This window comes from Mustela nigripes, chromosome 1, assembly GCF_022355385.1.
Source record: "Mustela nigripes isolate SB6536 chromosome 1, MUSNIG.SB6536, whole genome shotgun sequence".
Lineage (NCBI taxonomy): Eukaryota > Metazoa > Chordata > Mammalia > Carnivora > Mustelidae > Mustela > Mustela nigripes.
Window position 1 is genome coordinate 146,462,214 of NC_081557.1, and position 27,828 is coordinate 146,490,041.

The following is a 27,828-nucleotide window of genomic DNA, read 5'->3' on the forward strand; positions in this document are numbered from 1 at the left end:
AGAAAAGCAACTTAAATCAACACAGTCATACTAATAAAAAAATTTAAAAAAAAAAACCTTGCAAAGTTTTATAAAAATCAAGACTGATGAAATTTCAATTAACTAACGTCCACAACTTTTCAATTTCTAATCCTTAAAATCTGACTGAAATCACCAAAGCAAATACCAGACACAACTGTTTGCCATTAGCCACCCCGAACCATACTGTTTTTCTAGCAGGTATTTGCTCATGTTGTGCCCCTCTACCCATAAACTCTCTCAAGATTTACAACTCAAATCAGGTGGGCACACCCTTCCTTTGTACTCTCAAAACTTCTGCAGTTCGTCTCTGCCTTCTCCCTAAGACCAAAAACAAAGTTTTATTTATATTTAACTCCTGACTGCTACAAAATTACACTTAGTACATGAGAAGCATTCAAGAAAAGTTGTTCTTTAATAAACTTCATTAGTCACAGCCAAAAGATGATGAAATTACATCAATGGCACAAGCTGATTTGTGACAGAGGTTCTTTATTGCTGTTTCAAAGTAAAAACTTGCCACTTGTGTCAGTATTATACAAACATAGAAATAAGAAAAAAAATGCCTTGCCTTCAATTGGTTACTAATAAATTATATAACAAGGTGAACTGCCATGACACACTTGAGGCTACTCCCTCCTTCCAGTAAGTATTTTCCAGGACTTTCGTCAAAACTGTAACTTTCCAGGACCTCCCTTTATTTCCTTGATTTTTCTTATCCTACTCCTAACATGTTTAAGAATCCTCCAGGGGAAAGCAGTGGCAAATATGGAAGGCCAATGTTCAAAATAGTGGCAAAGACTATCACACTCATAGCCTGGATCCATTATTAAACAGATACAAAACTATTAACTAGAAAATGCTTATTTAAAAAGATATGATACTCAGGGCGCCTGGGTGGCTCAGTGGGTTAAACCCTCTCTGCCTTCAGCTCAGGTCATGATCCCAGGGTCCCAGGACCTGAGCCCCGCAACAGGCAACAGTTCTCTGCTCAGCAGGGTACCTGCCTCCTCCTCTCTCTCTTTGCCTGCCTCTCTGCCTATTTGTGATCTCTACCTGTCAAATAAATAAATAAAATCTTTAAAAAAGAGATATGATACTCAATGACCCATGATATCTCCATATCAAATACTTAGCATAGAAAACTATTTCTGAGCCCACAGGTATGTAGTCTATGTATTAAATCCACTGAGTATCTCACATATTACAGGTTCCTAAATATAAACAGGCGGCAATTTCTCATCCCATTGGTTGCGTAATCAGTTTCCAGTGAGGTTAGCGAGATCATTCTCTGACATTATGAAGAGGAAGATAGTCTCCAACTTCAAAGTTTAAAAAAAAAAAAGAGGGTTCAATTTTGGCATTAAATCCCAGCTTTTAGCTTCTTCTATTAGGGGTATTTTGCTTAAAATAGAATTCACTTTAAATGGGACCAAATAACCCCAATTTTTTTTAATTGACTTTAAAGAACTACCCACCAAGAACTTTTAGGGTTCCACTAAAAGCATTAAATGGTCACTAGAAGTAAACTCTCAGACCTCTAGTACTACTCATTTAGGTACCTATTATCCCTTTAAGAAAACTATTTTCCTCATAACACCAATGATAATCATTTAACTAAAGTCTAATTTTTTGTTTTATTTTTCAAACCTGAAAAATGGGCATGATAACACCCAAACAATGTGGGTATTAAAAGTACATTCTTAAAGGCTCTGAAATAAAAAGGTAAATGACTATATCACATATAATAATCAAAGACCATCAAGGTAAGACTAGGTAATAATGCTCAGAATAACATCAAACTGAAAGGGTTAACAGAAGGGTATGAAAACAAACTTAAAAAAAGAAAAAAAAATTACCACACCCAAAGAAAACATTTTAAAATAGAAGTCAAATTCATCTGTACCATCTGGAGAGGTACATTCAAATTCTTTAAGAAAACAGAGCCAAAAGATGATTTAATATTTAATGAACTCTATTTGGGAGACTCTAGGAACCAATAACAACCTCTCAAGGACTCAGAAAAATCCAATGCTTGAAACATGTATATATTTAGTAGGATAGGAAGAACATACCACCCTTTACCCTCTAAGAACACACTACTACCAACTGATCTCAACCCTTAAACACCCAATAAAACCTTGCAAACTTTAGATCTGTACCTAAAAAGGCATCAACTCTTTAAAGCCCAATATTAACAGAGTCCAATATTAACAGAAGTAAAAAGCAAACCAGAATACTGCCACAACAATATTCAGTCTATATATATACCTTAATCTCCCATTTAGCAACATGTAACCTCCTGGCTGTCTATAATTCCTGCCCTACTTTAATAACCTCCAAAGGTCAGGCACTTGTTTTCTGATCAAAGATTTCTAGACCCCTGATTTCGGTTTCTTACACTTCCCTAAATTCTATCCCTTCTTCTCAGCTGCCTCAACCTTCACTCACATATCTGGTCAACTGCAATAAGGATTTTTACGTCACTTTGTAGATAAGGCCTCAAAAGCCTTGTGTAGTGCATCCAAACAAGTCCTAGTGTTTAATTAAAATTTTTGGCTTATATTTAGATCTTGGGTCTTCTCTCTGATGGTAATTAGAAACTGAGAAAATATATAAAATAGAAATTGTCGATTTTTTAATTTTAAGTAGCTTTTATATAAGGCTGATAAAATCTGAAATAGAGGACTAAAGCAAACTGTGTCCTCTAAGTATTTCATTTATTGAAGCTAACTTCATCCATAAAAAAAAAAAAAACAAATCAAGTTGGGAAAACTATACCTGAACAGGGATTCTCTTTAGGAACTATAAGGTCAATATAACTAACTATGGTCCTAGAACTCAAGTCAAAACCATCTCAATAATGGAGTTAAAAGCTGATGAAAAACCTCTGGTTCAATTAGCATCTGATCTTTATGGAATAAGTAGATGGGCAAATCATGTCGAACTGGAAAATCTACTATGAACTAAGACTATTTTAAGAATCTTGGAAATTTAAGCTAAGTTAAATTTGTAAGGGAATGAGTAGGGATAGAAGTATGTTTTAGCATTACCATGTTAGATCAGATATAAGTATTCTGAGAAAATCTTGCTCAGCAACTAATTACCTATATTCCACTCCAAAAAAATAATTTGATCCATTTTTTATAAGAACCCTAATTTGAATTATTTGCTGTCCATGTAATTTTAATCTTTAAATTAAATTGTCTTTATTAAAAAAAATGGAAGGCTTCTATTTTGTGCATTAATGAAAATCATACTTAAGAATTTATTAATTTCAATGACTATAAAATCCCCTAATGTTTCCAATAATTGAGGACATGACCAAAAAGTTTCTTTTGAAAGAAACCCTACCTTCAGCCCTGAAATTCTGATGATCAGATTCTCCTAAAAACATGCATACTATGGTGGTTAAGCATGAATAAGCACTATATAAAATTCCCTCCCCTCCCCCCTTCGCAATGGTTTTCCTTTTAGACTGCCTTCTCTTTAATAAACTTGAGCATCAATTTTAAACTGAAATAAGCTTCAGTAGTATGGTTCTGCAACCATATAACAAATCAATTTTAAGTTAAGAGTTTGACAATTATAATCAAGAAACAATTATAATCCCTCTTAGGGACTCATTACTGTTATCTTCAAGAAACCACTATTCTTCTAATAAATATTATTTGAGGCACAAAATAATCACACAATCTATAACTCTGTCAAAAAACTGAGAAAAAGTGGTGTTGGGGGGGGAGGGTACTAACAATAAAAAAAACAGAAGAAAATACCAGAGTGATATTGCATCTCTTCCTTCACAATGCAAAATGTTTTGTTACCAAAGCCTTTTTAACTATCCCTCAAAGGTATTAAGTAAACTTAATCTTTTAAAAGCATGAAATTAAGAGGAGAATGGTCATAAACACCTCTTGGTGATGCTTTTCGTCTTTCATGAGTAATAATGACAAATTTCCAGATTGGTGAGCTTAAGGTTGTGTCTACACATAATCCATCTGAAATACCCCTGATTTTACCAACTCTCTGCTACTGCCCCCCAAAATGATTACTATGTAGACTTCACCAAAGATGTAGGGACACTCTTATAAGCTGGTTTAAGTAACATCCTGTAAGTTATATAGAAATTATAAAATGAAGATTAGTCATTACAAAAACAATAAATTAATGAAATAAGATCATGATCTCTGTAAATCAAAACCAAATTTTCCCCTAAGTAATGTTTAAAAAGCTAAAAGCTAAATATAGGAAGATTATACAAGAGAAAAGTCTCAACATAATTTACCATGAATTCATAAAACTGAGGTAAAACCTATATTAAATACTATCAATTCAAAATAATTTTTAATAATAGTATTTCCTAGTTTCATATTCTACAATAATTATGTAAAGTATTTTTAAACTTACCCAAATGAAGTAATGTAAACTGGGCTGCCAGTTCCTTTGCATCTTCTAACGTAGTACAGAGTTTGTCTGGCATAAAGTAACTCTGGGATCCATTTGCAATAGCAGGAATAACAATTTTATATACCAAGAGTACCTTCCCATCTTGACTTGTTGTTGAATATAAATAATATTCTGGTGGTGCCCAATTATTTTTGTTGCAGTAATAATCCAAATGCATTACTGCAGAATTGAAATGATTGGATTTTAAAGAATACATACTAATTGGAGTAAGCTTTGTTCCAGGAAAAAATGGATAAGTGCATCTTTCAATTTCAGGGGGGCTTGGGCTATGTTGACCATTGAGACGAGCTGGAAGAGTTGGTGGTTTGCCTAGAGTTTTTGGGTGGCTTTCTTCCTTGTTAGCAAACACAATCAGATTTTCGGAATTAGGGCTAATCTGACCATTAAGATGCTGTCTCCAAGTGTTTTCTTTATTTACTGGTTTTGCCAGTGTTACCTCAATACTTGCTCCATCAATGCATTTTCCATTCATAACTGACATAGCAGCCACTGCATCTTCTCGGTTGAAAAAGTGAACAAAAGCATAATCTCTAAGTTTCTTTACTCGTTCAACTGCACCAGGTTTGAATTTGTTGAATTCTGCTTTAATAGTTTCCTCTGTAGTTGAGATCATTAAATTTCTTACATAGAGAACTTTAACTCTCTGCATGGTTTCCTCATCAACCTCCTTCTCTGGGTCAGCCCAATCTACCTGTATGGTATGGCCCCATAGTTGGAATGTACCTGTAAAAAAATAAATTAACCTGAAGACAATTAAAACAACTAAAAGTCAAAAACTATTAAATAAAACTTTCTCGAAAGAAGCAGGAACTCCAATATCAGTATATTTGGTTAAATATAGTTTCTCACATGATACCTTCCATGAAAGTTTTTACTAAGGCAAACCCAGCCAGAACTTACAGTGGAATTCAAGAGTCAACAGTACAAATATATTTCAAAAATAGACATTTATTGGGGCACCTGGGTGGCTCAGTCAGTTAAGCATCTGCCTTTGGCTCAGGTCATGATTCTAGGGTTCTGGGATGGAGCCCTATATTGGTGGGAAGCCTGTTTCTCTTTCTCCCTCTGCCCTTCCCCATCCCTCTCCCCCTGCACATGCTGTCTTTGTCTCTGAAATGGGTTAGATCTTAAAAAAATTTGTAAAAGACCTTTAACAAAAGAATTAGGTACCGTCCTTTGGATTTTTACCAAACAACAATTAACACCACAATAAAAGTGTATATGTGTATATATTCAGTAAATTCATATATTATTACAGATAATGACTGATTTTATAGGGACAACTTCTTCTTGTCTTTTTAGAACCATTTACTTTACTTCCTTACTCAAAAAATCTCTTTATCTCTTTAAGGGCATTACATATTATCAAAATATCAATCCATAAGGTGCTGTCATTTTTCTATATTTACAATTAGGTTAATATGAAAAAATAAACTTTAAAAGGCAAGTTTACCTGGGATTAGTTTTCTCCTAGCCATGGCAGCAGCTCTGTGAGATTCATATTCAACAAATGCAAAACCACGATTTTTGGTCTTATCTGTGGCACTTGGATAAACAATGACATCTACAACTCCTTCTGTAACTTTCTTCATTTCATCCAAAATTTCTTCTTTCTTCTTTTCCTTAGGAATAGCTCCAATAAATAATCTGCAATTATCCAAGCTTACACACACACCAATAAACTTTCCTGGTCGAATTTCATAATTATTAAGAATTCTGATGGCTAATTGGGCCTCTTCTTTTGTAGTGTACATCACAAAAGCATACCCTCGATTTTCACCACTAAATTCCATCATAAGTCGAAATTCATATATCTTCCCAGCTCTTTCAAATACAGGAACTAACTCATCTTCATACATATCACGAGGTATTTTTCCTACAAAAACTTCACAGCCTCTAGGTGGAGGGGGACCTTCCCAACCTGAAAGACAAAAATAAACAAATTCTAATAAGATATTTATATGCACTATTCAATGATTCACTCATTCCACAAATTTACTGTGCCTGCTATGTGCTATGCACTATTCTAGATATTAATGGTACAACAGTGAACAAAATAGAAGACCCTTCCTCATAAGGCTTACATTCAACAGAGAAAAGAGATAATGACTAGTGCTATGAAGAAAAATAAAGCCACAGAAGAGCTTATATTCTCGGTATTCAGGTAAACCTTCTCTGAGCATATGAGGTTTAAGAGGAGATGAGAAAAAAATGAGGGAATGAACCTTCCAGATATATTAAGAAAGAGCAAGTGTTTTGTATGTTAGAACACCATAGAGCACACAGGCCTATACAGCTAACACATACTTGAAGTAGTACTAAAGTTGTAGTGCTGCCATCCAGGTGCCTAGAGGCAAGATTTTATCTTAAGTCTAATAAAAAGCTAACTGGAGGTTTCTGAGCAAATAAAGTACACTGGCTACTAGTAGAAAGGCAAAACATCGTATTTATGTAGCTGTTTCCATCTGGTTTGCCTCTAGTATAAACACCACTCCTCTATTCACTGTTCTTTCAAAATCCTCCCCAAAATAACCTCTCCTTTAACAGTACTCTTTTTCCCAGTGACCCAATCCTGACTCTTCATAAACCCAAGTAGTAAGCCCAATAGACTTCACCAAAAATTGTTAGAATACACAAATTCTGCAAAGTTGCAAGATATAAAATAATGTACAGAAATCTGTTGCATTTCTATACACCGATACTGAAAAAGAAAAAAAAAATCAAGGAATTGACTCCATTTACAACTGCACCAAAAACCATAAGATAACTACGATGAAACCTAATCAAAGAGGAAGAAGATCTATACATTGAAAACTACAGAATGCTCATGAAAGAAAATGAAGAGGATACAAAGAAATGGAAAAAAAAAAAACCCATGCTCATGGACTGGAAGAACAGATAATGTTAAAATGTCTATACTACCTGAAGCAGTCTACTCCTTTAATGCAACCCATATCAAAATACCACCAACATTTTTCTTCTTTTTTTTTAAGATTTTATTTATTTGAGAGAGCAAGCAAGCATGATATGGAGAAGGGTCAGAGAGAGAAGCAGACTCCCCACTGAGCAGGAAGCCTGATGTGGGGCTCAATCCTGGTACTTCAGGATCACAACCTGAGCTAAAGGAAGATATTTAACTGAGTCACTAAGGCACCCCATCCACTAGCATTTTTCAATGAACAAACAATCCTCAAATTTTTATGGAGCCACACAAGACCCCAAATAGCTAAAGCAATCTTGAAAAAGAAAAATAAAGTCGGAGGCATCATAATTCTGGACTTTAAGCTATATTACAAAGCTGTAATCATGAAGACAGTATGGTATGGGCACAAAAATAGACACATATAATAGATCACAATAGACACAAAATAGACACAAATAGACACAAAAATAGATCAATGGAACAGAACAGAAAACCCAGCAATGGACCCACAACTATATGGTCAATAAACCTTTGACAAAGCAGGAAAGCATATCCAGTGGAAAAAAAGGTAAGTGTCCTCAACAAATGGTGCTGGGAAAACTGAACAACATTCAGAAGAATGAAACTGGATCACTTTCTTATACTATACGCAAAAATAAATTCAAAGTGTATGAAAGACCTAACTGTGTGAAAGGAAAAAAACATCAAAATCCTAGAAGTGAACAAGGGCAGCAACCTTTTTGACCCCAACCGCAGCAATTTTTTTTTAAGATTTTATTTATTTATTTAAAGGGAGAGGGAGAACCTCAAGCAGACTCCACACTGAGCACAGAGTCCAATGTGGGTCTCAATCTCATGACCCTGAGATCATGACCTGAGCTGAAATCAAGAGTCAGATGCCTGACCAACTGAGCCACCCATAAACCCCAGCCATAGCAACTTCTTACCAGATACATCTCCAGAGGCAAAGAAAACAAGAGCAAAAATGAACTATTAGGACTTCACCAAGATAAAAAGCTTCTGCACAGCCAAGGAAACAATCAACAAAACTAAGTCAGCCTACAGAATGGGAGAAGATATTTAAATGACTTATCTAATAAAAGGTTAGTATCCAAAAATCTATAAAGAACTTATTTAACTCAACACCCCCCCCCAAAAAAAACAAATAATCCAGTTAAGAAATAGGCAGAAGACATGAATAGACCTTTTTCCAAAGAAGACATCCAGATGGCCAACAGACATGAAAAGATGCTCAATATTGCTAATCATCAGGAAAATACAAATCAAAACTATAATGAGATACCATCTCACACCTGTAAGAAGGGCTGAAATTAATAAAACAAGCAACAACAAATGTTGGTGAGGATTCCAAGAAAGTAAATAAATTTCCTCTATACCATTGGTGGGAATGCAAACTGGTGAAGTCACTCTGGAAAACAATTGGGAGGTTTCTCAAAAAGTTAAAAACAGGGTTACCATATGACTGAGCAATTGCACTACTAGGTATTTACCTAAAGGATACAAAAATACTGATTTGAAGGGGCATATACACCCCAATGTTTATAGAAGCATTATCAACAATAGCCAAATTATGGAAAGAGCCCAAATGCCCATCAACTGATGAATGGATAAAGAAGTATACTTTGGAATATTACTCAGCCATCAAAAAGAATGAAATCCTGCCATTTGCAACAACATGCATAAAGTACTATGCTAAGCAAAATAAGTCAGTCAGAAAACGACAAATACCATATAATTTCACTCATATGTGGAATTTAAGGAACAAAACAGATGAACATAGGGAAGGGGAAAATAAAGAGAAGGAAGCCAACCATAAGAGACTATTAACTATAGAGAATAAATGGGAGGCTCCTGGAGGGAAGGTTGGCCAGGGGAGAGCTAAAGAAGGGATAGGTATTAAGCAGGGCACTTGCTGCATTGAGCACTGGGTATTATATGTAAGCAATGAATCACTAAATTCTACTCCTGAAACCATTATTAACTATATGTTAACTAACTAGAATTTAATAAAAAATTGGAAAAAAGAAAACCCAACCAACCCAACTTTCTCCTCAACTATTTCCTAAACCAAGAGCAGAGTTGAAAAAAAAATGTAAGAGTCAAACATGCATAACATACATAATCTACCAATTTTCCCTCACAATGGTAAAAATAACTGCTAAGGTATTTCAGCAGTTATAAGGAAAGAACTATTATTTGGAATATTTGTGGATATATATGCCTAATGTATATTGAAGACTCAATAGTTTTGAACATAAATAAATCCACACCTGGAGGAGGACCACCAAATTTCCTTTGCCCATTTTCCTGTACCATGTTGTAACCAGTCTTTTCCATCAAAGCAAGTAATGCTGCTTCATTCTGAGTACCAGTTCTGACTTTACTGCATCCATTTGTTCCATCTATGTTTTCTTCATTCATGGTTGCAATTCCTAAAACAAAATTCAAAATCAGTGTTTATGACATGAAGCACCAGCGACCTATGAAGGATTTCTTTGGGGTTCAAGAAACCAAAAACAGTTGTGGCTGCTACAATTGGTGACCACTGTGGTCCTGCCCACAAAGTTATGTTACATAATGGAAGCTGGAAACTTCACTTAGTGTGACTGATCAATTAACCAGTACCTTTAAAAAGCATTAAGCTACAAAAAAAGAAGGCAAAAGTAAAAAAGAGAAAAGAACAACAACAAAAATAGAAAACACAAATACATGAAAGGAGTTAGAGAAGAAAAAAAGCAGAAATAACAAAATAAATATACTGCCGTCAATGAATATATGACCACTGCTGATCCACGGAGCCCAAAGTTTAAATTATTTTATCATATAGGCCAACTGGATTTTATGATTTTTTTTAAAGATTTCATTTGTTTATTTAACAGAGAGAGAGAGAGAGATCACAAGTAGACAGAGAGGCAGAGAGAGAGAGGGAGAAGCAGGCTCCCCGCCGAGCAGAGAGCTCAATGCAGGGCTAGATCCCAGGACCCCAAGATCATGACCTAAGCCAAAGGCAGTGGGTTACACTGAGCCACCCAGGCGCCCCTGGATTTTATTATGCCTTATACTTTTCAGATAAATGTAGCCTAATGCCAGTATGGTTCAAGTTGTCAGCAGTCTTTAAGGACCCCACCAGTTATCAGAAATTGAACAGATCCTTGGAGTAAGTAAACAAATACCCTGTTCCAAGAAGCTGCTACTAGAGAAAGTGGGGATCAAAACCACTTCCTCTGAGCAGAAACAGGAACTACTGTGATTTTCAACTAGCAGCAGATTAAGAAAATTACATTAGGGGCTCATCAGTGGCACAGTCAGTTAAGCATCCAATTTAGTTTTGGCTCCAGTCATGATCTCAGGGTTCTGAGACTGAGCCCCATGTCCAGCTCCCTGCTCAGTGCAAAGTCTGCTTAAGGTTCTCTCTCCCTCTCCTTCTGCCCCTCCTGCTCATGCTCTCTCTCTCTCTCTCTCTCAAATAAATAAAACTTAAAAAAGAAAAAGAAAAAGAAAGAAAATTACATCAACGGGTAAGCAGGACCTAGAGAGAACCTGAGATCTATGTTGAGCACTATATATAAAGAATGTGTTTTTAATTTTTTTAAATGAACTTAATTACCATATCCTTAGGTTGCCAGAAAAATCACTTTGATCCAAAAGATAATACTCTGATTTACTCTATTTCTTAATTTTATGTCTCTCTTATTTGGTGTTATCATTAACAAATACAAAAATTAAAATCCACAGAGGTGCCTGGGTGGCTCAGTTAATTGAGTATTGCCTTCAGCTCAGGTCATGATCCCAGGGTCCTGGGGTAAAGCCCCACATCAGGCTCCCTGCTCAGCAGCAAGTCTGGCTCTCCCTCTCCCTGTGCCTGCTGCTTGCCTAGCTTGTGCTCTCACTCTCTCTCTGTCAAATAAATAAATAATTCTTAAAAAGTTAAAATCAAAATTAAAACACCTAGGCGACTCAGGTGGTTAATCATCTGCCTTCAGCTCAGGTCATGATCCCAGGGTCCTGAGATGGGAGTCCTGCATCGGGCTCCTTTGCTCAGCTGGGAGCCTGCTTCTCCTTCTGCCTGCCGCTTCCCCTGCTTGTACCCGTTCTCTCTTTCCCTCTCTGACAAATAAATAAAATCTTAAAAATAAAAAAAAAAGGTTCTCTTAAAAAAAAACTAAAATCTTGCACTGAGCAAGCCATTTTTGACTTTCAACAGAACTTTTCTTATTATAAATGGAAACCAAACCACAGCACAGCATTTAAAAAAGTACAAAACTTTTAGCCAGAGCACCTCAATTTGACTTAGCTCTGCCACTTTATAGCTGTGCAAATTGGTCAGCTTATTTTCTCTCTACTCACTATAAAATGAGAATACCAATACAAGTTATTGCAAAGCCGCTGTTAGGATTAAATGGGGCAATGAAGTAAAAGTCTTGTTAGAATCACCTGAGGCTTAATTAAAGGTTAGTTTTGATAAATATAGAGGGCAGCTCATCTTATTTTTTCACATACCCACAGTGCTTTTGTTTTTGCTGTTCTCAGAAACATCTTGCATTTTCTCAAAGATTGGGGCAGAGGAGTTGTGCTGTGGCAGACACAAACCTAGGGAAGAGCATTAGCATCTCTACAGTGGACAGAGGGTGGGAATGGAGAAGACATTACCAAAGAATTTCGGCTCTAGAGTAAGTGAAAACTGTCACTGCAGTTTTACTCCCTAGTACTTAGTAGACTGTGGTTCTGAAGCCAGACTGCCTAGATTCAAATCCTTTTGCACTCAACTAGCTATAATTTTAACTTACTTAGCCCTTCTGTAACCTAATTTTCTCACCTTTAAAATGCAGAAAATACACTGCCTATCTCATAGCTTTCATGGATATTAAGTTAGCTAACTGTTGTTAAAAACCTCTAAACTCATTTTTTGGACATAAACATGAATACTAATTTTATGCATATATTGGAACCTTTAGAACCATTAAACATCTACAAATAACTCTAGCTTAGAATCCAGATACTTATCTTTACAGTAACTGATTTCAGAACAAAAGTATGACACTGGATAAAAACAGGTTGAAAACAAAAGAAGAGGTTCCGTTTATTTAGTAGCCTATTATAAACACAAGAAAACATGTATACATTATCTCTAGCTTCTAAAACCACTAAAAGGGAGTCTCAACCTTGCTAAAAGAAAATTATTTCCACAGATGAAAAAACTGAGGCTAAGAAAGATAAATTATCCAAGATCATGGGGCCAGAAAGTGGCACAGAAAGAATTCAATACGAGGTCTTCCTGATCTCAATATCCCCTCCTGCCAAGAAAATGCCCTTTTGCCACAATTTTACCTTAAAAGCCCCTCAAAAAACAAAGTATCCAAACTGACTTTTATGCAAGTGGAATATTCAGAAATTATGAATTCATATACCTAAGTCAAGTGACTCCTAGAATCCCTCCTAATTGTAAAATAGCTGAAGTTTTCTGAGTGATGAATATAGCTACAAACACATTAATATCACACATATAACAGACATACAAACTTTTCACAGTCTTTAAAGCTCTTTGCGAACTGTTATATTTTATTCAATGAAGTAATTCTGAAGAAAACAAGGCAGGAAAGTAGCTCATAGACCCATATATTTTCTACCTGCCATCTACCTTATTCCTTCAACTTAGTAGCCCAGTTTTCTTCAGGAAGCTAAGATTCATTTACCAAACTGCCGAATGAACGTATTGAAAATGAGATACTCAGGCTCCATTGGTTAAGGGTCTGACTCTTGATTTCGCCTCAGGTCATGATTTCAGGGTCCTAAGATAGAGCCCCTCATCAGGTTCCATGCTCAGCAAGGAGTCTGCTTGGGATTCTCTCTCTCCCTCTGACCCTCCCCCACCCCCACTAGTGTTCTCTCTCTAAAAAAAGGGAAAGAAAATTAGGTATTCAGTAGGCATCCTGAATTCAACATATCCAAAAGTGAGTACCACTTTATCTTCCAAACCTGTTTATATTCCTTCCTGTTTTATATCTCCCATCAATTCATCCACTCAACCAATAAACGGCATCACAACAAACATACTCCCTCTCCTCCAAACTTAAAACCAGCAACTTGCAAGCTAATGTAGTCTTCCTTTAATTCACAGCTTATCAGTCACAAAGACCTGCATATTTTACCTATGAATATATCTTGAAATCAATCTCTTCCTGTCCATCCCCACAGTCCGTCCTCAATTATTTCTTACTGGGTAAGTACTAGGTTCCTAACTGTTGTTCCAGGTTTTAGTCTTACGCCCTTCAAACAAAATCTCCACAATGCCATCAAGGTGATATAAAATGTGTATCTGATCATCTTAAGCTTTGACTACAAATCAAAACTAAGGGGAATCTTAGAAACAAAAAGGACCTTCAAAAAATAAACAAGCCTCAAAGGAAAATATTACTCTATTATTTTTACTACATAAATATTAAACTATTTTGGAGGGCAAAAAAGCAAAATCAAGATAGAAAATTTTAAACAAGGAAAAATTATCTGCAACACATACATTTAAGGTTTATTTAAAATAAAGATGAGCAGAATGGTGTGATAAATTAAAGAACAAATTCAAGTACCTAAATAATTGCTTAAATATAAATCCTGGCTTTTCCCTTACTAGCTCTGACTTTGGTCTTCAGTTTACTTGTCCTTAAAAAATGGATAATAGGGGCACCTGGGTGGCTCAGTGGGTTAAAGCCTCTGCTTTCGGCTCAGGTCATGATCCCAGAGTCTTGGGATCGAGCCCCACATCGGGCTCTCTGCTCAGCAGGGAGCCTGCTTCCTTCCTCTCTCTCTGCCTGCCTCTCTGCTTACTTGTGATCTCTCTCTGTCAAATAAATAAATAAAATCTTTTTAAAAAAATGGATAATAATAGGGCACCTGGGTGACTCAGTGGTTTAAAGCCTCAGCCTTCGGCTCAGATCATGATCCCAGGGTCCTGGGATCAAGACCTGTATTGGGCTCTCTGCTTAGCAGGGAGCCTGCTTCCTCCTCTCTCTCTCACTCTCTGTCTGCCTCTCTGCCTACTTGTGATCTGTCTGTCAAATAAATAAATAAAATCTTAAAAAAAAAAAAAGTGGATAATAATAGTTTCTACCTCACAGCGTTCTTACCAGGATTAAGTATTAAGGGCTGAAAACTATTTTCATATAAACACTATAAATGTATTTACTATCTAATTAATATGCAACAATAAATAAAACTAACTTCTAATAAGTATTATTGTCTAATAAATTGACTAATAAAATAATAAGAAAAGCACAAACTGCAGACCAGGGATTGCAAACTCAGGATTCATTCACTTGTCCAACAAATGTTTGTTGAGCACCAATTGTATGTGGATACTATTCCTTATGTCTGGAATACATCAGTAAATAAAAGACCAAAATTCTGATAATGAAAGTAATAAGGTAGGAATATATGTGAAAGGTAGTAGTGTTGCAGGGGACAGACAGGGATAGGACTCATGGAAGGAACTGACAGAAGAGAGAGTATAATTTTAAATAGGATAACTACTACTGACCTCAATGAGAAGATAACATTTGAGCAAAAAATTAAGAAACCTATCCATGCAGGTATTTGGGAAAAGCACTGCACACAAATAGAAAAACGAAGACAAAGGTACAAGGTACAAGTGTGCATGGCACACAAAAAGTACAGGCAAGGGAACTGGTATGGTAAGACGGTGGGGGGTGTGATAAGAATAGTAGGAGAGGAGGTCAAAGAGATAACAAGCTGTCACGTGACACACAGACCTTGTAAGTCAGGTCACAAAGGACTTTAGCTTTTATTCTGAGTTAAATGAGAAGCCACCATAGGTTCCTGAACACAGGAGTAATAGGATCTTTCCTTTCAAAAGGGTCTTTTGGCTACCGTTTTGGAAAGTGAAAAGAGGTGGTATGCCTGGTTGGCTCAGTTGGTAGAGCATGCAACTCTTGATCTCAGATTCTGAGTTCGAGCCCCACACTAGGTGTAGAGTTTACTTTAAAAATCAAACCTTTAACAACAACAACAAAAATGGAAAGCAAAAAGTGGAAACAGGGAGACTAATGAGAAGACTACAACTAAAATTCAGGTGACAGAAAATGGCAGAATGGACCAGAGAGGCTGGTGAAGGGAAAAAGAAGAAAAGAAGGAGTCTCTGATATGAGATATATTTTTAAAATACATCCAACAGAATTCACTGACAGACTGGATATGGGTTGTGAGATAAACAGAGAAGTCAAGGATAACACCCCAGTATTGGCCTGGGCCATGAGAAGCAGAAAGATGAGGAAAACGAACAGACTTTAGGGGTAGAAACAGTTCAGTTTTGCACATGTTAAGTTTTTGTATCCACTAAATGACCAATTCAAATGCCTACAAGTCCCTGGGAAGAAATGTTAGATAAGCAGAAAGGCCAAGGATAAGACTCTAAGAAGTGTTAAGCACCATCTGAAAAGGGCTACAAAATTCTAGCAAATTGTTATCATGATCAAATCCAGTCTCCCAGTTATGCCAAATTTTCCAGTTTTTCAGGAGGGGAGCCAGAAATCTGCAGATTTTTATGTGACTCAAATTTTTTTTTAATTTGAGAACCAAAGAGCTACTTTTACCTACTAAACTGCAGAACTGGTGGGAATGCATTTGGTACAGCCACCATGGGAAACACTATGGAGGTTCCTCAAAAAATTAAAAATAGAATTGCCATATTATCCAGTAATTCCATTACTGGGTGTTTACCCAAAGAATAAGAGAACACCAATTTAAAAAGATGTATGTGCCCCTATGTTCACTGCAGCATTATTTATAAAGACCAAGAAATGGAAGCAACCTAAGTGTCCACTGATAAATGAATGGATAAAGAAGAAGTGGCATATTCCATATAGTGCAATATATTCAGCCATAAAAAAAGAATGAAGTTGTGCCATTTGTGACAACATGGATGAACCTAGAGGGTATTGCGCTAAGCCAGCCAAGTAAGTCAGAGAAATACAAATAACCGTAAGATTTCACTCATATGTGGAATTTAAGAAATAAAGCCAAATGGACAGACAACAAAAGAGACAAAACAGAAACCCCCCAAAATCCTCAAAACAAACTCTTACAGAGAAACCTGGTGGCTGCCAGAAGGGATATGGGTGGGTGGTAGGTGAAAGAGATGAGGAAGATTAAGAGTACACTGAGATAAGCACTGAAAATGCACAGAACTGTTTAGTCACTATACTGTACACCTGAAACTACATAATACTATATGTTATACTTCAATAAAAAATAAAGTAAAATATTGCTAAGCTACATAAACGTTATTGCATTTACATGTGTGATACTCAACAGACATAAAAATGGCATGACTAAAAAGTAATCTGGTAGAAAATCATGTTCAAACAGTCCTGGTTATATATTAGTTCTAAATTCCAATTCAAAACTTAATGAGTCAAATTCTCAAAATTCAGTTCAATTCTCTATACCGTTATTAAATGTTTTCTATGTCCAAGTCACTTTACTGGACTTTCAGTCATAATGATGACCCTAAGGGGCAGAATTACAATCACGAATGTCTGGTGCTGGGGACAGAGAGTAATATAACTTTCTACTTAGCAGACAGAACTGTGCTAAGTTAGAAAGGACTGACACAGAAGGTAACTTCCTGCCAAGTGGAAGTATTCAAACATGGTTCCTTGAAAACAGAGTATTGCATACTCAAAAAAACCAAAATAAACCAAACAAAAAACTGAAAATTATATCAAATATATAAACAGTAACAAACACTGTACAGACCAAACACCACCTATGGACTTCCTATGGTTTTAACTCTGGGCTGCGTCTAAGGGCAGAGACTCCATATGCCTTGAACAATTAGCCTGCTATCCATTACAGTGTTTTGTACATAGTAGGTGCTCAAGAATTATTTGTTGGATGAAGAATCTACAGAAAATTCAGAAAAATCCTCATAGGACTTCATATATTGTTAAGAGGCATGTATTTAATTGGAATTATCTTTTTAGATGGAAATTTGCTAATATTTATCAAAATCTAAAGTGTTTATAAACTTAGTAATCACTAAAAAATTAACCTACAGATATAGTTTCACAAGTATGCAAAAATATGTGGGCTGAAACAAGGTATGTAAAAGCAAAAATCTGGAAGGGCCCTGAGTGACTCAGTTGGTTAAGCATCTCTCTCTCTCAAGTAAATAAATAAAATCTTTTAAAAAAAGACCAAAAAATCTAAAAAAATAGCTAGTTGTCTATGAATAAAATATTTAAAAATTATGGTTAACTACATAATGGAATATTATGTAACTGTTAGAGAATGTCAGATTTGTATGTACTGATATGGAAAAATACTAAGAAATATATGAGGGTGGCACCTGAGTGGCTCAGTGGGTTAAAGCCTCTGCCTTCGGCTCAGGTCATGATCCCAGGGTTCTGGGATCAAGCCCTGCACTGGGTTCTCTGCTCAGCAGGGAGCCTGCTTCCCTTCCTCTCTCTGCCTGCCTTCTCTGCCTACTTGTGATCTCTGTCTGACAAATAAATAAATAAAAATCTTTAAAAAATTACATTGGAAAACAAGATGTTTACTGGTCTACCAACCGAAATATTTTGTTTAAAGATATTCACATATACATTCACACGTTTGTAGAAGCATAAAAAAAATTTAGAAATATTTACAAGACATTTAAACAGTAATTATCACTGGTAAGTAGGAATGAGGAGTCAGAGTACTCTAATTTTCACTTTTCTGTGACTGCCAAAAACATGTACTACTTGTATTAAAAGCAAGAAGCCTTTTTGAGGGTTTCCACTCTTCCTTAAATATAAAATCTAAACTCTTTAAAAAGCCATAGTGTTGCCTAGGTATCACAGTCAATTAAGCATTCAACTTTGGTTTCAGCTCAGGTCTGATCTCAGAGTCCTGAGATCAAATCAAGAGCAGCATCTGGGGCTCTGTGCTCAGTGAAGAGTCTTGCTTGAATCTCTCCCTCTTCCTCTCCTCCTTCCCCTCACTGCAATAAATAAATAAATCTTTAAAAAAGAAAGAAAGAAAAACAAAAGGTCACTTTTAAAAGTCCTTTCATAATCTGGCCCAGTCTACTTCTCCAATTTCATTTCTTAATATATGTGAACAACAATACTTACCTTTTTGCAATTTGTCAAATGTGCCAAGTTCTCACATACCAGCCTTTGTATATAGCCTGTTCCCACAGTCCTTTCTCACTCTCTTTGCCTTTCCCATTCCTAATATCCTTTAGGAAAACCTCCCCGTGACCCTCCCGTCTAAATGCTAACTAAGTATTCCTCTATTTGTACTATCATCACAGAACCCATCTGAGAGTGCTGGTCTGTCAATCCCTTCTACCTCCCTCTCCCCTAAATTCTGCCAAATAGCCAGAGTCTAGCCTTTCATTTCCAAATCTCTACCACCAGGTACACTCCCTGGTATGTGATTACCATTCAGTGAATAAGACAGAAAGGATGGGATTATTGCAATTAGAAATAATAGACTTGGGTGAGAGAAGACCTGAATTCTGTGCTTAGTCAGGAGATCTTTGACGGGTTACTTTACAACATTTACCTTTACATTCCTAATCTAGGAAATTCCATTTTATGTTTATTTCTGCATTCATTTATTTAGCACCTTATATACCCTGCATGACAGACACTTTATAAACATCATTTCATTACCCTGTGAGGTACTATTCTATTTTATTTCAAAAATAAACTGAGACTAAGATAAAGTTATAGTGCCCACAAATTGGTAGGGTAGATACTCAAATCAGAGACCTGTCTGCCTAAATGTTGGGCTCCAAGCTCTACTTTAGACTACCTCCATTTTAGATATTTAATAATCTGAGATCTCTGAAAAGTGATGTGATTCGCCTGAAATCATATAAATTGCAAAACCAGTATCTAAATCCAAATTTTTTTTCACATCAATCTTTTTTTTTTTAAATACAACTGTAACAACTATTCAGTTACTCATGCCTCTTGAAAAACTATACCATTAAAAAAAAAAAAAAACACACCTGTATTAACTTAGAGGGGGGAGAAGTCAACAAAAAAAAAACCTCTTGGAAAAACTCTAATAAATAATGTCAGATTTTTTAGAGATCCTAAAAATTATCTCATTCTATCACCCACCTTAAACCCAACATTTCCTAAAATGGTATCCCTTAGAATACTATTCCAAGAGCAATTAACAGCCCTCAAAAATGTGTTCCATACCTAAATACATCTGAGAATCACTATACCACTCTTTTAAGAGTATCACAATGAAAATCAGTGTATTTAAGGCCATGAAAACTTTCAGTTAAAACAAATCTTTCAGCTATAACTCCTATTTCAACACAATACCCTACTCCTTCCACCCTACACGACCTTACTACTTCTATTAACTTTCTCTGAAATTATTTAGAAAATGCTGCCTTAACTACTCTTTACACAAACAGTTTCATGTTCCCTCACTATCCTGACTCTTTTTTCTTTAAAAGCATAGTGGCCAAAATTACAGAGAAAGATGTGTTAGTGTTCTATATAGCTGCATGGCATTGATGTTTCAAATCAAGCATACTGTCAACAAAATACCCAAATCTTTCTTAGCCTATGTCAAAGTAATTGGATTTTAAAGCCATACTGAATTCCATCATATTAGATTCAACCCACAATTTCTTAACTTCCCCTCTGACCTTTTACCCACTTGTGTCCCATCTACGATATGGCCTAACTTAACCTCCTTTTCCAAGATATAACTTTTTTTTAAAGAGAGAGTGAGAGGCAGGAGAGAAGAGAGGGAGAAGGAGACAAAGAATCCTAAGCAGGTGCCACAACCAGCATGGCCCCAAAATCATGAGCTGAAATCCAGAGTCGGACACTTAACCGACTAAGCTATCCAGGCACCCCCAAGACATAACTTTCTTATTTTCATGCTTAATTAAGAACAATCTTTCCAAATATAATCAGAAAATATTTTAAAACTGTCCTGGTTGGACCAGTGAAAAATGATTCTACACTTTTTTTTTTTTTTTTATGTTATTTATTTACTCGACACAGAGAGAGAGAGATCACAAGTAGGCAGAGAGGCAGGCAGAGGGGTGGGGGGTGGCTGACTCCCTGCTGAGCAGAGAGCTGATGCGGGCCTCTATCCCAGAACCCTGAGATCATGACCTGAGCCAAAGGCAGAGGCTTAACACACTGAGCCACTCAGGAACCTTCTACACTGTCTTTTTAAATAGTCAACATTCTGTCATCCTTGTAATGAGACTGATTATTCAAGTAACAGTTCAAATCAAGCCTTTAGCTTGATCCATTTTAAAAATGTGTTTACATTTGAAGACCAAGTATATGTGATATTCTGAAGAAACATTTTTTTAAAAATAATAAAGCTACCTTTCTCCATTTAAGATTGTTTTTACCAGGTTTTGACATTATACCATCCTTGAAGATGTTCTACTAAGAGAATATTAGACTTGCTTAAGGTCACAAAACTAGTAACCGAAAAGACCTGTGGCTCAAACCTTCAGACATTTATAAACTTAAGATGGCCCACCCCATGGGACACTACGCTGGTCCATTACACTAAAGAGATTACGTTGATACAATGTGGAGAAGTGGCAAATATGAGATTTATATATTTTAAACATGCCACTAGTTTAATATGCTACCTTACATATCTATTTACTGCTATAAAAACAACTGGTAAATATACCTTCTGCTTCCATTCTACCCAAGATGTAGAATTTAATTAATACACAGTTTTGTTTTGTTTTTCTGTAACTCACAGCTTACTGTAAATGGCTGATGTGTGCAATAAAACCCACCCCAGCAATTACTTACAGATATATATTTTGGGTCAATTCATGTCTCTAAAGTTGTATTTTTAAAGATATCTAGCGTGTCATGTTGAAATTGCTCAGTCTACACATTAAAGACTCTTTTTAATAGATAACAACTAGAAAACTATGCTGGACTTCATACATTAAAGAAATCTCAACCAAAATATCTTAAAAACTTAAAATTACATAAGTATAAGACATACAAGAGAGTCACTAATCTCACCTTTTTTTTTTTTTTTTCTTTTGTCTCACCCTCTCTTCAGAAAGGGGCACCTGGGTGGCTCAGTTAATGTCTGCCTTTGGCTCAGGTCATGATCCCTGGGTTCTGGGACTGAGTCTTGAGCTTGGTGGGGTATCTGCTTCTCCTTCTGCTCCTCTCCTCAACTTCTATGTGTGTGCACTCTCTCTCTCTCTCTCACTCTGCTCTCCCTCTCTCCCAAATAATTTTTTTTAAAAAGGAAAGGAATATATGCTTTTTCCTAAAGCCTCCACAACACAAGTAATATATACACATAGCTAATGCAAAAATCTAAAAATATATAACTTTAATACCATACTTAACAAAATACATTTCTAAAAAAAGCCAGAATTTAAGAACCTTAACAAGAGAATTAAAAATCAAATCTAAAACAGGCATATCATGTCTTTATATTTATTATAAAATATTCCAAAATCAATCTGAGAATTACCAGAATTCCAAGAAAGCATAGCAGTCCTATATATCATAACCAAACTGACATACCAACTGAAGCTTCTAGGCTCAATTAGTCTTGCTGACCCAAGGAATCTGAGTAAAGGAAGGAGGTTCTTGACATAAACAGCAAAAAAAAAAAAAAAAAAAAAAAGCAGGGACAGCAGATTAAAAGTTGTTATAAAAGTTATTATATCACATATAAACTCTAGTTTTCATGGATAAATTTTTTTCCTGAATTTTGAACTTCAAAGATTCCTCCCCAGCTCAGTTCCAAAGTAAAATTAGAAGAAAAGTTAAAGAAAAAAATCCTCTGAGCTATAAAGTAGACAGCCACATGGCATAACCAATCACAGGATAGGTATTCAACTAACAGTTCAAACTAACAGTTCAAATCAAGCCTTTAGCTTTAACTGCTAACTTTATCCTCATTAATTTTAAGCATCCTTAATAAGTTGGCAAAAATATAAATTTTCAAATTCATACTGCCTTTCAAAATAGATATTAGCCAAAAAATAACTAGCACTATTTTAGCAAAATATACATGAAAATTAATCATTTATCTAAAGAAATCTGTGTCAGCCACATTTAAACTACTTAAGTTGAAACTTCATTTTATGAATTACAGTAAAAATTTATCAAGTGAAAATGAACATTTTATAAATTTTACTATGATTTTTAAAATGTGAATACAATAGTGAAGAAAACATTAATTTTTAAGGTATCAAAATGCTTTTATAGAAATCACATTAGATCTTTATGGCATTCCTTAAATTACATGGTATTAAATTCCTGATTTGTTAGTTCAATTGAGTATGGTATGCTTAGACCACAGAGGCCAAGTCAATGAAAGTTTTTTACTGGCAGCTCATTTTATTAACAGACTGCACTATTTTCCACATGGTTGGAAACTGAGAAGGATGATTCAAAAGTGTATGGATTTAGAAGTCTAACAGTATTTCAGAGTAAAAAGGTATAGATGGATCAATTCAATTCCATTTTGGTTATTTTTATTAAAATATGAGGACACATTTTTATTTCTAGAAGTTAAATATATAATGTATAAAAAGCGTTGGCACTGGGTGTTTCACAACTTTTAGTAATACTGTGGAGGGCAGTACAGTTTTTAATTTATAATTAACAATAAATTTTTTAAATACTGTGTTGAACACAAAATTCTCGGAATTTAGGATAAAGATATCCACAATACAACCAAAATTCTTGTATGCCACTACCTAATACACTGCTACTCCTTACATAAGTTTTTCTAAAAGCTTTCATCCAAAATGTGACAGTTTGAACATAGAGATCACATTTTCTTTCAATTTTTTTTTGTTTTTGCTTTACCAATGATAAAATAAAATAAGACACAACCCAGCATTAATATACAAATCCAGACAGATTTTACAATTATTTCATTTATAGTTACAAACCCTCCTTAAAACATGTCTGTTTCCTAACAACAAAAATGACAGCATTAAAAATATGAGGCTTAATTTCAGTCCATAAATTCGGCATATTCTTATAATTGTTAACTCATAATACATCCAATATTACACATGTATATTCCAGACGTTGATATGTATTATAATCTTTGGCAATAATGCTCAAGTCCAATACTCCACCCTCTAAAGTGAAAATTAGCAAATAAGCAGTCCCTTAAACAGAAATTAAGGCGCTGCTAATTGCAGCACTAACAGATCTTTATGTCTATTATTGCCATAATTGCAAAAAAAAAAAAAAACAAATTTTTAAGAAGAAACCTTTAGATATGTACCCTGGAAAGAAGTCAATCATTACAGCTGAGGAGCTTTAATTCTGAAAATCTCTGAAGTTTGTCCAAAGGCGCAACATTGTAGTGATTCCTGAAATGAAAATATCTTCCTATTATTCATGTAAGGAAAATCCTACCAACAGTGGGTATGTTATTTATATATTAGTGTACTTATACACTCAACATATCCTGCTTGCTGACTCTGACGCCATTCTCAAGCACAAAGTGGAACAGATCTGTAAAGAGAAGCCGAGTCTTGAAAAGCTCCTCCGGGTATTCCATCGGTAATATCGGCCTGTGTTACAATCATCGTATATTATAAAGGCTATAAATTACTTGTCAAGAATAGAAAGGGAGAGCTTAAAAGAAACTTCAACATTAACCAAATTCACAGAGGAGGAAACTGGTGCCCCAATTCACTGGTCCTGGCTTCCCAAGGATCTCAGAATTCGCATCAACGCCACGATTAAAGCCCGGATCTCCGGACTCCAGGTTTCGTGGTCCTTCCAGGACTCCAAAGAAAAGACGCTAAAAAGTTTGTAATTGAAACTACTTGACGTCAGGAAACACAGATACTATTGCGAGTATTACCGTCCGTGGCGGCCTGCGGCGCGAGTCGCGGGGCAGGGGGGTGGTAGGGGGTCTTATCTTGCCCGCACACCCGCAACCTTTCGCTGTTCAAACCCCTACACACAAGAGAGCACTTGGGGAATAAAGAGAAAGGGTCAAAGGCAGAGGAAAGTTCGAGGCTCATCCCCAGAACTCCGTGAAAACGACCGGATTGCCAAATCTCACCCAGCAGTCGGGACGCCCCGGACGTCGTCCCAAAGCCTCTAGAGGGGAACGCGCGAGCGCGACAACGGCCGGACACCCTCGACGTGTGGCGGTCGACGGACGCGGGGTTAGGAGAACATGGAGGGCAGCAGGTGGGAAGCAGCCGGAAGGCGGCGGGGGAGAGCGGAAATAAGGCAGAAAGAGGGAAGGGCGCCGGGGGGGCGGAGGGAGCCGCCGAGGGGCCCCCCCGACGGCCCGGGGAACTGGGAGCCAGACGCCTCGTACCACGCGGCGCAAAGGGTGACAGCGGGAGTTATCCAGTCAAAGATGCCCTCTGGGGCCAGGAAGCCCAGCCTCTGACACTAGCTCTCCCGAGGCTCGACGGGGCAGGGGAGTGAGAACGGCGAAACCGGCAGACACCGCCTCCAGCGGGGCGTGGGTCCCCACTGCGCATTTGGCGTGACAGTGTGTCGGGCAGGGCCTTTTGCGGCTGGGAGGCAGGGTCTCCAGCCGTTACCAGCGGTTTGGCAGTGACCCCGCTGTCCCCATCCCCTCCTCACCCCTTCTGGCCTTCAAATGTTGGTCCTAAATCCCTGAGACCAACGACCACAAACCGCCGCCACCGTTTCGGGGACCAGTCGGTCAGAGCGGAAGTCGCCGCAGGGGGAGGGGAGCCCACACGGAGGAGCTCGCGCGGTCCTCGCGCCTAGGTTTGTCTCCCAGCAGGCGCTGCGCGCACTGGTCTAGACCTCCCCACGAGGAGTGGAACCTCAACCAATCAGTGACCAGCCCCGGGGAGGAGACGGGGAGGGGCGAGTGGGAGGGACCACAGTTTTCATCTGAATGAGGCTCTCTGAGGGGACTAAAAGCGCGTGGAGCGACAAGCACTTTAACCAATTGGAATTAGGAGAGCAAGTTTTAGGGGGTGGTCGTACATGTAATGATGCCGAAAGAAAATTTTGTTAAGGTGTCGAGAATTCTGTTAAGGTGTTAAAAATCTGTTAAGGTGTTTGTTAAGGTGTTCAAAAACGAAGGCTACGATTTTGACATACTTCTGTTACTTCGGGGAAAATATGGATATATTGTCATGATTCTTCTCTTTTGACGGAGTTTTCAAGTCTTAAACTCCTAGTTTACACCATTTTTTAATAAAGGCGGAGGAGGATGGGGATCTATGAGGCTGAACGGGCGGATTTGCAAATAAGACTAGACACATGAAAGTTAAATGGTTTAAATGCCTAGGAGAATGGGCTAAATCGGGGGAGACTTAGTAATAGGCCTGATTCCACCCCTAATCAGTTTGGGTGAGAAATGACAGTGTCGGAGCTGAAGAACCAGGTATTATGCTTGTGTAAAACCAACGTTCACAGGTACGGTTGTGCGTTATTCTACATACACGCCTTGAATTTTGCTTCCTTTGAAGATATTGCATGAGTTTAAATGGCAAAGAAAATAAAAACGGCTTTAGGAACTTAGTCTGCTGACTAATAGACTCAGAATAATAGGACTGGAAAGAACCTCCATCTCGTAGCTTCTGCTTTCACAAATGAGGGACTTGATAGCCAGAATAATCCACTGGGTTACACAAAGACCTAGGTGCCCAAATACCCAACGTCAAGGTGCTTTCTTCTACATTAACTAGTGATTTTAATTTGTCTCCCTATGTTCAGACACTAACAAATGTCTTACATTTTGTTAACAAGACATGCTTGTGTGCTTTTTATCCCTCTTCTCGTAGTAGGAATTAGCAAGGACTTGGGAGTCTAATGGATCTGGACTCGAATCCATGTTACCATTTTCTGGTCGTGACATAATGGGGATTGGGAGGATTTTTTTTTTTTTAAGATTTATATTTGTGTATTTGTCAGAGAGAGAGAGAGCACAAGCAGGGGTAGCAGCAGCAGTCAGAAAGAAAAGGACGCTCCCCGTCCAGCAAGAACCCTGATACAGGGCTCCATCCCAGGACCGTGAGCTGAGCAGAAAGCGGCTTAACCGGCTTAACCAACTGAGCCACCCAGGTGTCCCAGGGATTGGGAGCATTAATGATAAATAATGTTAACAAATATTGAGCACTTGTTATGTTCCAGAAACAACTATAAGGTATTTTCACATAATAGTTCATTTAACTCTCATAATAACATTGACAAAGGTACTTGCCCCATGTACCTGCATGTGTCAGATGGAGACACGCAGATAGATAGTTTAAGTTAGTTTGTTCAAGGTCATACAGCAGATAAGTGTATTTCCACTGTAAACCCTGCAGACATAACCACTATGCTATACGGTCTCAAAATGTGTCCAGAAACAAGTGGTGTAATGCCCAGAGCATGTTAAGTAGAAGCTTAACAAATACCTTCCTAAACTGTGTGTCCTTCAGTTCATGAACACCACCAATCTCACGTATATAGACTATATGCCTATATATAAAATAATAATAATAATAATAATAAAACCAACCAGAAAATCCAGACACAGAATGTAACTATTTGGCTGGGTTTTTTGTTTGTTTGTTTGCTTTTTAACATGTCAATTCTCTACCTAAAGAACTGCAAATATGGCAAGCTCTAGCATGTTGATTACTATTAGTGACTGCTCTTTCATTTCTCCTGAGATTACCCACATTATTTATTTTTATGTCAGTGCCATCTCAATTCTCAGTAATTAATTCTAACTACATGTGTTTAAGGTCTAACTACATGTGTTTTAGCTGAAATTGTGTTAAAACATATTAGTCTGAAAAATTCAAACTAAAATATTTCTAGGAGTTGCTGTAAGATCCTTAAAGCCTCACTAGGTGGAGATGTCATCTTGTGAGGTGCAAAAGATAGTTCCTGGAAAAGCCTCAAGGGTTATTTTACATTTCTAGCTTCCTTTTTTCCTTTGCCAGACACCCTCTCCCAGCCCCATATAAAGAAAAACAAATAAACAAAGGCTTCTCAACAGGCATTAGGCCATTAGAACCTTGCTTTGATGAAGACAATGCTATTTGAAGACCCTTGTGGTATTTACATTGTGTGTCCTTTTGGTCAGATTTCTTCTAAAATTTTTTACTATCCAAAATCTATTAATAGATGTATTTTTCAAATGCTATAAAACTATTTTCTCTGTATATAAAAGTAAGACTTTCTCAAGTCTCTTTGAAAAGAGAATCTTAACTTAAATACCTTTACCAACTAGAATTCTTTTTCAGGAATAAATTCCAAATTAGGGCTTTCAAGTTCATGAGAAAAGGAGATCCAAATTAATAGGAAGAATGAAGGATGAAAATAAGTGATATGGAGGTATATTTTACTGAAAAGAAGCCTAAAGTTGAATAAGTAAAGGAAAAAATAGAAAGG

The 27,828-nt window shown here is 36.8% G+C and overlaps 1 protein-coding gene across 9 annotated transcripts in view; it reads right to left on the reverse strand.

Annotated features, from left to right (window-relative positions):
• Positions 1-25,179, reverse strand: part of RBM46 (RNA binding motif protein 46) — a 51,516-nt gene extending 26,337 nt beyond the window's left edge. For 3 of the 9 annotated variants that reach the window (XM_059374872.1, XM_059374838.1, XM_059374880.1), the window contains exons 1-4: positions 24,512-24,909; positions 9,700-9,861; positions 5,939-6,406; positions 4,426-5,208 (exon numbers count right to left, since the gene is read on the reverse strand). In XM_059374872.1, coding sequence (XP_059230855.1) covers positions 4,426-5,208; positions 5,939-6,406; positions 9,700-9,850 — 1,402 coding nt within the window. In that variant the 5' untranslated portion in view covers positions 9,851-9,861; positions 24,512-24,909. Of the gene's footprint in view, positions 1-4,425; positions 5,209-5,938; positions 6,407-9,699; positions 9,862-23,719; positions 23,808-24,511; positions 24,911-25,050 lie in introns of those variants that run through there. The other 6 variants (XM_059374890.1, XM_059374908.1, XM_059374857.1 and 3 more) reach the window with 5 other exon arrangements.
• Positions 25,180-27,828: the final 2,649 nt, after the last annotated feature.